At 44.5% G+C, this 14,070-nt stretch overlaps 1 protein-coding gene across 8 annotated transcripts in view; it reads left to right on the top strand.

Annotated features, from left to right (window-relative positions):
- The window catches only part of als2cl (ALS2 C-terminal like), a 55,460-nt gene that overhangs the window by 9,249 nt on the left and 32,141 nt on the right, over positions 1–14,070 (top strand). For 2 of the 8 annotated variants that reach the window (XM_031904066.1, XM_031904067.1), the window contains exons 2-5: positions 7,199–7,336; positions 8,659–8,764; positions 10,443–10,626; positions 10,747–10,812. In XM_031904066.1, the coding sequence (XP_031759926.1) occupies positions 7,241–7,336; positions 8,659–8,764; positions 10,443–10,626; positions 10,747–10,812 (452 nt within the window). In that variant the 5' untranslated portion in view covers positions 7,199–7,240. Of the gene's footprint in view, positions 1–15; positions 83–175; positions 230–7,188; positions 7,337–8,658; positions 8,765–10,442; positions 10,627–10,746; positions 10,813–14,070 lie in introns of those variants that run through there. The other 6 variants (XM_002939366.5, XM_004915523.4, XM_004915524.3 and 3 more) reach the window with 5 other exon arrangements.

The following is a 14,070-nucleotide window of genomic DNA, read 5'->3' as shown; positions in this document are numbered from 1 at the left end:
TACAGTGACTGCCTGCAGCTCTGTGTAATGACCGGGCGTGTTTGTGTGTGGGAGGGCAGCACCACCCCGTCTGCAGGGCAAGGTAAGGCAGCTACTGGCTGGGGGGGAACAGTCTAACTCATATATATATATATATATATATATATACTGTATTCCTACAAGGTTACATGCATGTCTGTATATTAGTGCCCACACTGAGTGTGTTTATCTGCTGCCAGACAGTTAAAGGGTAAGTAGCATGTGTTTCCTCCGAGGTCCCAACAGGAAAACACTATTAATTAATAACTACCGGCCTCAATAGTCTATTGTTGTTAGTGGAACTCTGGCTGCTTAACTTTAAAGGGGATACAAACCCAATTTTGTAGCTTTCCAGTATACATTGATTGTGCATTTTGTGACGTCGGTATCTGCTACTGGTGGTTCCGACCTTTGAAAGAATGTAGCAGAAGCCGGCTGATTCCAAGAGCTGGGAGAAAGCATATAGATTGTAAGCTCTACGGGGCAGGGGCCTCTTTGACTCTTATCTTATTGCAACTGTATCTTGTATTTATTTGTGTTTATTGTAATACTTTGTATTTATCTATTATTATCTTAATAACCCCCTGTTTGTATTAATGTATTCTACTGTACAGCGCTGGGTACATAAGTAGCACTTTATAAATAAAGATATACATACATACATACATACATACATACATACATACATACATACATACATATATACATACATATATACATACATATATACATACATACATATACACATACATATATACATACATACATATATACATACATGTAAGGCTGCTAGGGTGTTTCAAGAGGCAGAACCGGCAGTGCAGACAGGGACAGCGAGTATTATCGACTAGTATGTTATAGATCAACCTCTTCTAAGCAGCTTTTCAGTTGGACTTTATTAATTATAGTACAGGTATGGGATCCATTATGTGGAAACCTGATATCCGGAAAGCTCCGAATTAAGCCTGTCTTGTATTTGATCCCAACTAATATATAATTAATCCTTACTGGATGCTAAATTATCCTATTCAGTTTAATTAATGTTTTATACATTTTTTAGCAGACTTAAGGTATGAAGATCCAAATTACGGAGAAACCCCTTATCCGGAATACCCTTGGTCCCGAGCATTCTGGATAACGGGTCCTATACCTGTATTGTTTTGTACCATTGGTCTTCCTATTCGGCAGCTTAAAATGGTGCCTGGTTGCCAGGGTCCCTGACCCCGGCAACCAAACAACACACTGACCTGTATGTGCAGTACAGTAATCACTGAAGGTTTGGAGTGCAGTAGTGACGGCCATACAACGCATTCTGTAAGCAAATACCTCAAAGTGCATCATGGGAAATGTATTCTTGTGAACATGTTGGCCATAAAAAATGATGCAATGGCAGCAGTTACTATAGCATATGTGGTACTAACCACTGCTCCCCTGATGTGAGCAAAGGCCTTGCTGGGAATTATGGGACATGTAGTCCACGGAGTGCACTAAACCTTAACCCTGAGGCTTAACCTACTGAGTGCTGGGATAATAGTTCCAATAGGTGAGAGGTGTTTACACAACAGCGTGTTTATATAGTGGGGAAATTGGCTTGAACTGCAGGTTTGTGTGTGGTGTAATAACTCAGCCTGCAGCCTTGTGCCTTTATATGGGCACAGAACCCCTCAGTGACTGCTAATATCCTTATCATTTACAGTAGGGGGTACATTATCCCTTATAATACATGAGTGATACTCAGAGTTCCCTGTATAACTCAGCCTGCAGCCTTGTGCCTTTATATGGGCACAGAACCCCTCAGTGACTGCTAATATCCTTATCATTTACAGTAGGGGGTACATTATCCCTTATAATACATGAGTGATACTCAGAGTTCCCTGTATAACTCAGCCTGCAGCCTTGTGCCTTTATATGGTCACAGAACCCCTCAGTGACTGCTAATATCCTTATCATTTACAGTAGGGGGGTACATTATCCCTTATAATACATGAGTGATACTCAGAGTTCCCTGTATAACTCAGCCTGCAGCCTTGTGCCTTTATATGGGCACAGAACCCCTCAGTGACTGCTAATATCCTTATCATTTACAGTAGGGGGGTACATTATCCCTTATAATACATGAGTGATACTCAGAGTTCCCTGTATAACTCAGCCTGCAGCCTTGTGCCTTTATATGGGCACAGAACCCCTCAGTGACTGCTAATATCCTTATCATTTACAGTAGGGGTACATTATCCCTTATAATACATGAGTGATACTCAGAGTTCCCTGTATAACTCAGCCTGCAGCCTTGTGCCTTTATATGGGCACAGAACCCCTCAGTGACTGCTAATATCCTTATCATTTACAGTAGGGGGTACATTATCCCTTATAATACATGAGTGATACTCAGAGTTCTTTATACACTGATCCCTGGGACACAGATGAGTGACTGATGCAATCTGGGTGTGATCCAGCCGGACAGGTTGGGAATTGTTTATACTGGATTTTACAGGGAATATGTTGCTATATTAATATTTTTACAATGTTCAGTACAGACAAGTGAAAACAAGCAGACAGAGTTTAATGCTGATGCGTGCTACCTCAACATTATATTAGATAATTCCCTAATTGGGGCCCTACCAAGTCCCAGGGGGGGGTCATTCACAGATGTGAGGGGGTTATGCCAGGCTGAGTATTGGGCTAATGGGTTACACATACCATAGTACATTAGCCAGGGTACATTGATGATGTGTAGCTGTGGCAGATATGTGTAATGAGGAATAAGAACTGCCTATAGATAGGCCACAATTGGGAGGAACCAGGCATAGTCATGGGAGTTTGGGTTGCATAAATATTAAGCCTTGTGTCATTGCAGCTACTAACTGCCACACGCAACTGTCAGAGGCTTCCAGATGCAACAACTTGTTTTGTAATCACTTTTTCCCCATTATAGTTCTAGCGCTGCGCTCTTGCTTAGGTACACAATCCCATCCCCTCCCTGACAGCCTGAGAATCATTATTTCCAGGATCTGCCCCCACCACAAGGAACTGTTTCCATGGGCCCACGTGATCTTGTCCATAGAAACGAATGCACGGCCTCCCATGAGTAAATAGTGGCACCTTCAGCAGATGTGGGTCGCTGGGGTGCAATAGGGGCGTGAAGTTGGGTGTCAAAGGTGGAGCAGATTCCCTCAAGCAGAATGACTTTAAGCTGCCCGAGTGTGTCTTATAGAAAGCGGAAGCCTTTGTTCATTGGGTTCCATTGCTGGAACATTCTATGTTCTAGATTCTATAATGTGCAATGCATTTGCTAATATTGTCCTTCAAAGTTGGGAGTTGAGATGAACCAAGGCTTGGGCCAGAGGCAATGACATTATAAAGGCATCACATGAGCTACTAACCTGCCCAGGCAGAGGTCCAGGTTAAGTATAAACCTGATTATGGGCCCCCATTATTCATATAATATGTTTTTTTGAGAAGTGGCCCTTCAGTTGTTTGTGTAACTATACCTCCTGGCTGCTATACTCCAGAAACAACCCCAGGCTGGCCAATGTTTATATAAAGTGTGCTCTCACCATCTGGCCCAGCTCCTGCCATCTTGCCCTACTGATGCCATGTTGCCATATTATTTTAACAACTATTAGAGGGCTGCAGGGTGTGTCTCTATCTTTCCCTCCTATTGGCCCAACACTTACCCCACTATCACCTACTTTTACCATCTTTCCCTACTCTTGTCTTCTTGTGGTACTATCTCCATCTTGTCCTGCTTTTGCTGTCTTTCCATACCGTCACCATCTTGTCTTACTGTTATCTTGCCCTACTTTTACAATCTTGCCCTACAGATGTCATCTTGCTCTGCTGTCTCTATATTACCCGACTCTATCCATGTTGCCCAACTTTATACATCTTGCCCTACTTTCTCCATCTTGCCCTACTGTCTCCATCTTTCACTACTGTCTCCATCTTTCTCTACTGTCTCCATCTTGCCCTACTGTCTCCATCTTGTCCTACTGTCTCCATCTTGCCCTACTGTCTCCATCTTGCCCTATATCTACATCTTGCCTGACTTTAACCATCTTGCCCTACTGTCTCCATCTTGCCCAACATGATCCATCTTGTCCTACTGTCCCCATCTTGCCCTACTGTCTCCATCTTGCCCTATATCTACATCTTGCCTGACTTTAACCATCTTGCCCTACTGTCTCCATCTTGCCCAACATGATCCATCTTGCCCTACTGTCATCTTTCTCTACTCTCTCCATCTTGCCCTATATCTCTATCTTGCCCTACTCTCTCCATCTTGCCCTATATCTCTATCTTGCCCTACTGTCTCCATCTTGCCCTATATCTCCATCTTGCCCTATATCTCCATCTTGCCTGACTTTATCCATCTTGTTTTCATCTTGCCCAACTTTATACATCTTGCCTGTCTGTCCTGATTTTGCCTGACTGTCTTCCTCTTGCCCTACTGTCCCCATCTTGCCCTCTATCTCCATCTTGCTCTACTGTCCCCATCTTGCCCTCTATCTCCATCTTGCCCCCTACTGTCTTCATCTTGCTCAGCTATCTCCATCTTGCCCAACCGTCTCCCTCATCTCCTACTATACTGGCAATCCCCTCACTATAAACAGTATGGGGAGAAGCTCATCTTTCATTTAGACTAGCAGAAGCATTGCTGGAGCTCAGTGGTACAACTGCACATTTCTCCCCCTCCAGTCGTTGGACACAGGGCATCAAATAGGCCAGTTATGGGGAAGTTTGTAGAAAACTAAAACTGACACCAGAGTTGTATAAAATCCAAGTCGAACAACAAGGACACAAAGGAACATTATCAGCAGCATATCTATAATCTGTAGAATAGTTCTAGTCACCCTCCCAGTGCTGGGCCTATTAGGGTGCTGACTCTGGAATCTCCCTGCTTATCCCAAAGGGTGCTTATTCACCTGCCGAGAATCTATAAAGTGTGTGTATTAGCTCCTGTACACATTGGCCCTTTTATCTCTTTGCCCCATAGGCTCCTTGAGCTGGTTATACACATCCTCTCCTCTTGTCCAGCCAGGCTGGCAAATAACTGGACCACCAAAGCGGTGCCCCATATTGATACCCAGGAAAACAACATTAGTGCTGTGTGTAGAGATTAAACATTAATTATCCTTGGTAGGAGATTCACTTTTGTCCTGTTTAATCAGTTAATAAAGCTTCTCCAGCAGAATCCTGCATTGTAATCTGTTTTTCCCATGGGGCTAGCCATATTCTTCATTTCCCAGGGTGCCACAGCCATGTGACCTGTGCTCTGATAAACTTCACTCACACTTTACTGCTGCGCTGCAAGTTGGAGTGATATCCCCCCCCCTCACCCCCAGCAGCCGATCAGCAGAACAATGGGAAGGGAGCAAGGTAGCAGCTCCCAGTAAGTATCAGAATAGCACTCAATAGTAAGAAATCCAAGTCCGGCTTGGGACTCCTCCAGTTACATGGGAGTAGGAGAAACAATAGGTTAGCTGAAAGCAGTTCTAATGTGTAGCGCTGGCTGAAAACTCAGACTCAGGCACAAGGCACTGAGATGGCGCCTACACACCAATATTACAGCTACAAATACATTTGTTGGTTCAAGAATAAAAGGTTAAATGGCAGAGGGAATTATTTCCTGTGTAATAAAAAGTACCTCATAAACATCATGACAGTGTCCCTTTAGGTTTGCCCAGGAGCAGTAACCCACAGCAACCAATAAGAAGTTAGCTTTTAAACAGTTGACCAGTAAATACTACCTGCTGATTGGCTGCTATGACCCCCACAATGACCAAATAGCTTGTAGACTAGATTTTGGAGAAGTGACCAGTTCTAATCCAAAAACCACCCTATTCTTTTAGCTACAAGAATCCGAAACTGGTGGTTCCCACTCATGTTAGTGGCTAATAACCACATTAATGGGACACTTCCTGTTAAACTGAATTGAATGCACGTGCGGCCTATGGGGGGAGTTTTCATACAAATGCTATGGTCTGTACTGGGCGGCCAGTGGTTCTGCTTTCCCTTTGTGACTGACATTTTCCACAAACATCACAGGTTCCAATATGTGGTTGCAGCACGCGTAAGGGCTTATTCAAGTGTGCAATTTCCCACGGTCATCATTCATTAAATTAATTAGTATACAACGGGTGGTTTAATGGGTGGTGGGACAGTAGGAACCGCTGATTTTGGTCAATCTGTAGTCATAAGTCAAATCAACTGAACTTGCTGTAGTTTCACAAGAAATCCGGTTTGGAATTCGGGCCGAATCTAGCAAGATTTTGAAGGATTTGATTTCGCCCGAATCCACGGCCCCAGGCGAACCGAATCCGAATTAGCAAATTAGCACCCGGAAGGGTTAAATGGTAGGAGCAAAAAACATTTTTCGTAGCACGCACCAATTTTTAGCCCTTCCCGATTCGGTTCGGGATTCGGCGGCATCCGTCAGGGTGGGTTCGACCAAACCCCAAAAAGTGGGTTTGGTGTATCCCTACTAGTGATGAGCGAATCTGTCCCGTTTCGCCGAAAAATTCGGGAATCTTTGAAAAGATTTTCTTTCATCACGCGGCTATTCTTTTGTCGCCCGCGGCTATTCTTTCATCGCGTGGCTATGCATTTGTCGCCCGCGGCTATTATTTTGTCATCCGCAGCTATTCATTTGTCGCCCGCAGCTATTATTTTGTCGCCGGTGGGTATTATTTTGTCGCCCGCGGCTATTCATTTGTCGCCCGCAGCTATTATTTTGTCACCCACAGCTATTCATTTGTCGCCCGCGGCTATTATTTTGTCGCCTGCGGCTATTATTTTGTCGCCTGCGGCTATTATTTTGTCGCCCGCGGCTATTATTTTGTCGCCTGCGGCTATTCATTTGTCGCCCACGGTTATTATTTTGTCACCAGCGGCTATTATTTTGTCACCCGCGGCTATTCATTTGCCACCCGCTGCTATTATTTTGTCACCGCGCTGAATTTCTCCACTGCAAATTTTTCCGTTTCGCGAAACAATCCGCCAATGGCGAAACGCGGAAATTCGCTGCAAATCCATGCCTGGTGAAACATTTCGCCCATCACTAATCCCTACTAATTTACCAAGACAAATACCCATAGAATAATACACAGGCTATGGGAGTGACTGCATTACTCTGTGTATTATTTTGGCATCCTTGTAACAAATGTTTTTTAGTTTGTGCCAGGTATAACTGACCCATGAATCGGCTGGAGATCACGAGATCACAATGGCCACCGACACTTCATTCTCGAGGCGACTGGCTCGTCGAGAGTTCCGTTCTTCCAAAGATGCCAGGCTGTCCGTGGGCAGCTCTGTAATGAAGGTAACACGGCTTTGGTAACCTGGGGAAATCCCATTCTTAAATGAGAATTGGGGTATTACTGGTGCCCTAGATACTGATGGAACAATGCCCAAAGCACCAGTCTGTTATAGATATAAATGATGGGGGTTCTGCCCAAATGTAGGAGCTCCAAAAAACAGGGCCCTATGGGATTGTGCCGGGTCAGTAGGGCAAACTAACTGAGATTAATGATCTCCTTATGTTATTATTACATGATTTGAAGCTATTTATTTGGCTTTTGAACCAGCTAGTTATAGATTGATTGTTTAAGTCGGATCTCTGTGTTGCTGCCCATTGGTTTCTCCCCATCAGCTTTATTTGTGTGCGAAACCTCAGGAAACTACAGCCATTTAAAAAAAGAAAAACAAATTGTACCTCTTTTTCTGTGTGGCTAAGCAGTTGTTGGCAGGATGTGGTTACCCATGGCCGAGTTGGGCAACTGTGGCTCAAAGGAATGTGATTTACTGCAAATAGTGTATTCATAGGGGATCTTAAAGGGGAACTCCACCCAAACACAACTGAAGCTTTTTGAAAAATTCCAAGCAACTTTGCAATATACATCAACTAAAAATATGCAGCTTTTTCATGATGTTTAATGCAATAATATGGTTTGGAACAGTTCCCTAAGCCCCGCCCCCTGTTCTCTTGCTTAGGGTCCAAGTGGGTCAGCCCAAGTGGGTCAGCTGGCCCAGATCTGATCCCCTCCCCTTTGAAGGGGAGTATGCTATACAAGCACTTGGGGGAGGGGTTATGTAGGGGCCCCCTGGGGCGGTAACCTTGGCAGGCCCTGCACCCCCCCACTCCAACCCTTCTCCTGCTGATCTGGCTGACTACTTTGTGACTCAAATAAAATGTAACAGTAGTCGCCTGTCCTCAGCCTTCCTTCAGCCTGCCTCCTCCCAATCCCACAATCCCCTGCTGCACACGTGATGCCAATAAGGAAAGGAACATCCCAGTGCAATGCATTGTGGGTTATGTAGTTCCTGCATGCTGTCTGTAAGCTGCGGGGAAGTTGTTACAATTTGTAGCATCAGTGTTTTAGCCCCTCCTCCCCTGCCAGGATTTCAAATGATGCAGAAAGAGAAGAACAGTTTTGCAGCAGGATTTCAGCATATAAAAATGGGATTTATTCCTACTGTTTGACGGAACAGATTACAGGGATAGTGATATTAGGGGTTTCTGGGTTGTGTGGGGCTCTTTAACAAATTTTGGTTCGGAAGGGTGGCATTTAGTATAGTAACTGCACCTATGTAATAAATACTTCATGTAATGCAAAGCTAGTAACCACTGTTTTGTGCGTATAGATCATTTCCAGCACGTCGGTAGAATCACTGTTAACGGCAGAAGAAGACTTTTTGGAATACTTGTCGTTCCTTAGCACAGTGGCACTGAATGCATTGCTGCGAGCTGGTACGTACAGAATGGCTGAAATTGTAACATATAGGGATATTATAAGTCACCGAGGAGTTCCGTATAATATATAGTAAATAAAGTGCCCCCTATTGTAACATATAGGGATATTATAAGTCACCGAGGAGTTCCTTATAATATATAGTGAATAAAGTGCCCCCTATTGTAACATATAGGGATATTATAAGTCCCCGAGGAATTCCTTATAATATATAGTGAATAAAGTGCCCCCTATTGTAACATATAGGGATATTATAAGTCACCGAGGAGTTCCTTATAATATATAGTGAATAAAGTGCCCCCTATTGTAACATATAGGGATATTATAAGTCCCCGAGGAATTCCTTATAATATATAGTGAATAAAGTGCCCCCTATTGTAACATATAGGGATATTATAAGTCACCGAGGAGTTCCTTATAATATATAGTGAATAAAGTGCCCCCTATTGTAACATATAGGGATATTATAAGTCCCCGAGGAATTCCTTATAATATATAGTGAATAAAGTGCCCCCTATTGTAACATATAGGGATATTATAAGTCACCGAGGAGTTCCTTATAATATATAGTGAATAAAGTGCCCCCTATTGTAACATATAGGGATATTATAAGTCACAGAGGAGTTCCTTATAATATATAGTGAATAAAGTGCCCCCTATTGTAACATATAGGGATATTATAAGTCCCCGAGGAGTTCCTTATAATATATAGTGAATAAAGTGCCCCCTATTGTAACATATAGGGATATTATAAGTCACAGAGGAGTTCCTTATAATATATAGTGAATAAAGTGCCCCCTATTGTAACATATAGGGATATTATAAGTCCCCGAGGAGTTCCTTATAATATATAGGGAATAAAGTACCCCCTATTGTAACATATAGGGATATTATAAGCCCCCGAGGAGTTCCTTATAATATATAGGGAATAAAGTGCCCCCTATTGTAACATATAGGGATATTATAAGCCCCCGAGGAGTTCCTTATAATATATAGGGAATAAAGTGCCCCCTATTGTAACATATAGGGATATTATAAGCCCCCGAGGAGTTCCTTATAATATATAGGGAATAAAGTACCCCCTATTGTAACATATAGGGATATTATAAGCCCCCGAGGAGTTCCTTATAATATATAGTGAATAAAGTACCCCCTATTGTAACATATAGGGATATTATAAGCCCCCGAGGAGTTCCTTATAATATATAGTGAACTTCCTCAGGGGCAATTTCCACATTGAGCAGGGTTTTTATACCCGCTCAGACCGGATATAGTGAAAGTTTTTTGAAGTAATATAATAAAGAAATTACAGTAAAAGGTTATACTTTAAAATTACAAATCACACCACAACAACAACAATTAAATCACCTTAAAATCTGACATACTGTATCATTCAGGCCCAAAGGGGATAGTGTCTGTAACTTATAAATCCAGTCATTTTCTCTCTGGTGTAATTTAGTTATTAGACTATTATCAGAGTAATAAATATTCATAGTTTCATAGTCCATAACTTGTACACCCTCTATTTTTCCATCATGTATTTCCCACATATGTTTAGAAAAGCCACTTTATAAATATTAATAATAGTCATAATAATAATAATAATAACCTACTATCCCGCCGATGAGTAAAGGGACTGTTGCCCAAAACGCTCCTAACCTTTTGCTTTGGCCTCAGGGGCGGTGGATCCAGGGAACGTTAAGCTGCTACAGCATTTCAACGAAAGTTTCCACGGACTCTGGGAATTAATATCCGCCAGTTACAAAACACTAAAACAGAGCCACGAACAGAACCTGGCGCTGGATACGGATGAGCTCTACCTCCTGCAGCAAGCGCCGGGCTTTGTCCACATCTTCAAAGAGTAAGGGCAAGGAATCTGGAGGTTTGGGTTTTATATTCGGATCAAGGATTACATTTATCCCGGGACAGTTACAATTGATATTAATAAACATATTAACACAACGATGTTCTTTTATTGCAGATATTTTGAATCAGTTACAGATTTTATGGTGGTGAAGGGATTCGATAGAGCAGCTAAGCAAGCAAGGTAAGGCCTATATGATATATACACAGGGCCGCCATCAGAAATCAAGGGGCCCCTCACAAAAAAAATTTCTGGGCCCCCCCTCCTCCCACACCCCCAATGGCCCCTCCCCAGTGACCCCCCCATCAATACAAAAGGCATACAGACATTGGTAGCCAGGGGTTACGTTTTGCATTGGTGCCAGGGCAGGTACCCCCTAAATCATTGCTAGCCAGCCCAGGGCACCCTAAAATATCGGTGGTCCTCCCCCTAATTACTCATACTCATACCCCAGGGCACCCCCAGCATCCTCCGGCTCCCCCCAGGCCCCCCCCAAGCATCCTCCTGCTTCCCCCAGGGCCCCCCCAAGCATCCTTCAGCTTCCCCCAGGGCCCCCCAAGTATCCTTCAGCTTCCCCCAGGGCCTCCAAGCATCCTCCAGCTCCCCCACAGCATCCTCCTGCTTCCCCCAGGGCACCACCAGCATCCCTCAGCTTCCCCCAGGGCCCCCCCAAGCATCCTTCAGCTTCCCCCAGGGGCCCCCCAAGCATCCTTCAGCTTCCCCCAGGGCCTCCAAGCATCCTCCAGCTCCCCCACAGCATCCTCCTGCTTCCCCCAGGGCACCACCAGCATCCTTCAGCTTCCCCCAGGGCCCCCCCAAGCATCCTTCAGCTTCCCCCAGGGCCCCCCCAAGCATCCTTCAGCTTCCCCCAGGGCCTCCAAGCATCCTTCAGCTTCCCCCAGGCCCCCCCCCAAGCATCCTTCAGCTTCCCCCAGGGCCCCCCCAAGCATCCTTCAGCTTCCCCCAGGGCCCCCCCAAGTATCCTTCAGCTTTCCCCAGGGCCCCCCCAAGTATCCTTCAGCTTCCCCCAGGGCCCCCCCCAAGTATCCTTCAGCCTCCCCCAGGGCCTCCCCAAGTATCCTTCAGCTTCCCCCAGGGCCCCCCCAAGCATCCTTCAGCTTCCCCCAGGGCCCCCCCAAGTATCCTTCAGCCTCCCCCAGGGCCCCCCCAAGTATCCTTCAGCTTCCCCCAGCCCCCCCCCAAGTATCCTTCAGCCTCCCCCAGGGCCCCCCCAAGTATCCTTCAGCTTCCCCCAGGGCCCCCCAAGTATCCTTCAGCTTCCCCCAGGGCCCCCAAGCACCTTCCATTTCCTCCCCGTGGCCTCCAGCTCCCGTGATGTCCTCCTCTATGTGCCGAGGCTCCCAGCTGCTACTGTGCTTTTATAAGGTTGCGCTCTGTGCGTGTGACGTCAGTACGCACGGGCGCAACCTTATAAAAGCGAGGATGCGGCAGAGAGCCGCGGGACATAGAAGAAGACGCAACCAAAGATTGAGCCCGGCCCGGGCTTGATGAAAGGGCCCGGGACGATCGTACCCCCTGTGCCCCCCCGATGGCGGCCCTGTAATATACAGGTATATACAGTATATTATTATTTCATTAGTATAAATAATCACTGTTCCATCATAGCCCACACTAGTCTTGCAATTCATGTGCTTTGTTTAATCACTTTCTGGGGCAAAGGGAGATAAACTGCTTGTTTATGGTCTTGATGGAGAATTCACACCCATTTCTCCCTATTTAGTTATTTACATGCATTCCATTGGTATGATCCATGGTGTGGCCTCCTTTCCAGGGAAACAAACTCATATCTCAGTTCCAATACCATTCTATTCTAGACAAATATCAGGTTACAATTCAGTCCCCCCATAAAAATGAATGCTGAAACTGCAGCCTTATTCTTAATTAGTGATAAGTTACATAGTTACATAGTTACATAGGGTTGAAAAAAGACCAGAGTCCATCAAGTTCAACCCATCCAAGTAAACCCAACACCCACACCCTATACTTACCAATCTATACACTCACATACATAAACTATATATACAACCACTAATACTAACTGTAGGTATTAGTATCACAATAGCCTTGGATATTCTGATTGTCTGAAGAACTCATCCAGGTGAATCTGTCCTGCTTCGTTTTGCACCCTTTTGGCAAACAATTCCATCAATGGCGAAATGCAGAATTTCGCTGTAAATCCATGCCTGGCAAAAAATTTGGCTCATCACTATTTTAGGGATGTAATCCCACTCCAGAAGAAAATAGTTTCACCCTTAATCTGCAAGTAGGGTTGCCATTTTACCAGCTGATGATGTGAGGGGTGGGGTTGATAAATGGGTGGGGCAATGATGTAGGGGGGTGGGGATATGGCGCAGAGGGGGAGGGAACCAGAGGGTGCTGCAGGGTGGAAGAGGTAATGGGAGGGATGGAGACAGAGAGGGAGCAGAATTGGGATAGACTGGAGGCAGAAAATTAGGGATTACAAATTTAACGGCAAATACATTGGCAGTCACTTTGTAATACTGGCCATGGCTTGTATTTTTCCAGTTAAGCCAGTGAAATAGCGGCCATTTGGCAACCCTATTTGCATGTTATAAATAATACAATTCTATTGACTTCTTTGTATATATGTCATCTGCCTTCTGTGAGACAAAAAAGAAACAACCGAAAGCAGAACCTTCTTAAATCACGATACTATTCCCGGAAGCACTCAGGTTTCATTCAGACCAATATTACCAATATTACGTTAGAGATCAAACCGGGCCCCATTATGTGCCTTGAGTTAAATTCCATTCCAGGCAATGCTCAAGTGTCAGGTACATTCCACAATAAAGACTAACAATAAAGACAGTTCCATTCCTGGCTAATGTTACGTTGTGAACTTAAGCCTTCAAAACAAAAACACCCAACACAACCAGTGTGACATTTCAGGTTTATTTTAGAAAACAAACAAACTATCTGAAGATAAATTGCTAGCCACGCAGGCACCCTTAGGTTAAGGACCCACGGAGCGAGTTACTCACCCACGACAATAGGAGTCACCGGTGGAAAGCCCTTTGCATCGCTTTGGTAATCCGAAGTCACACACAATTTCCCCCTGCAGGCAACTTCACGCAACTTCAAAAACCAAAGCGATGCAAAGGCCTTTCCAACCAGCGACTTCTATTGTTGCCAACGGAAAGCCTTTTGGGAGCAGTTTTCTATGACCATCACTCATCCCAACATGTGTTAGTCCAAACAGATATATATATATATCCGAGAATTAGGGTCCTGCATTGGGTGGGTACTACAAAGAACTGCCCATTTGAGAACAGGGTATACAAGTACAGAATACATATGCCATCTGACCTTTAGATTGTAACCCCTTGTGAACAAGGCCCTCTGATCCAATTCTTTTTCTGTAACTTTCCTGTCCAATTACTGTAAGACCCCTGTTTGTTA

This window comes from Xenopus tropicalis, chromosome 6 (genome assembly GCF_000004195.4).
Source record: "Xenopus tropicalis strain Nigerian chromosome 6, UCB_Xtro_10.0, whole genome shotgun sequence".
NCBI lineage: Eukaryota > Metazoa > Chordata > Amphibia > Anura > Pipidae > Xenopus > Xenopus tropicalis.
This window is presented reverse-complemented; position numbering and strand designations above follow the sequence as displayed.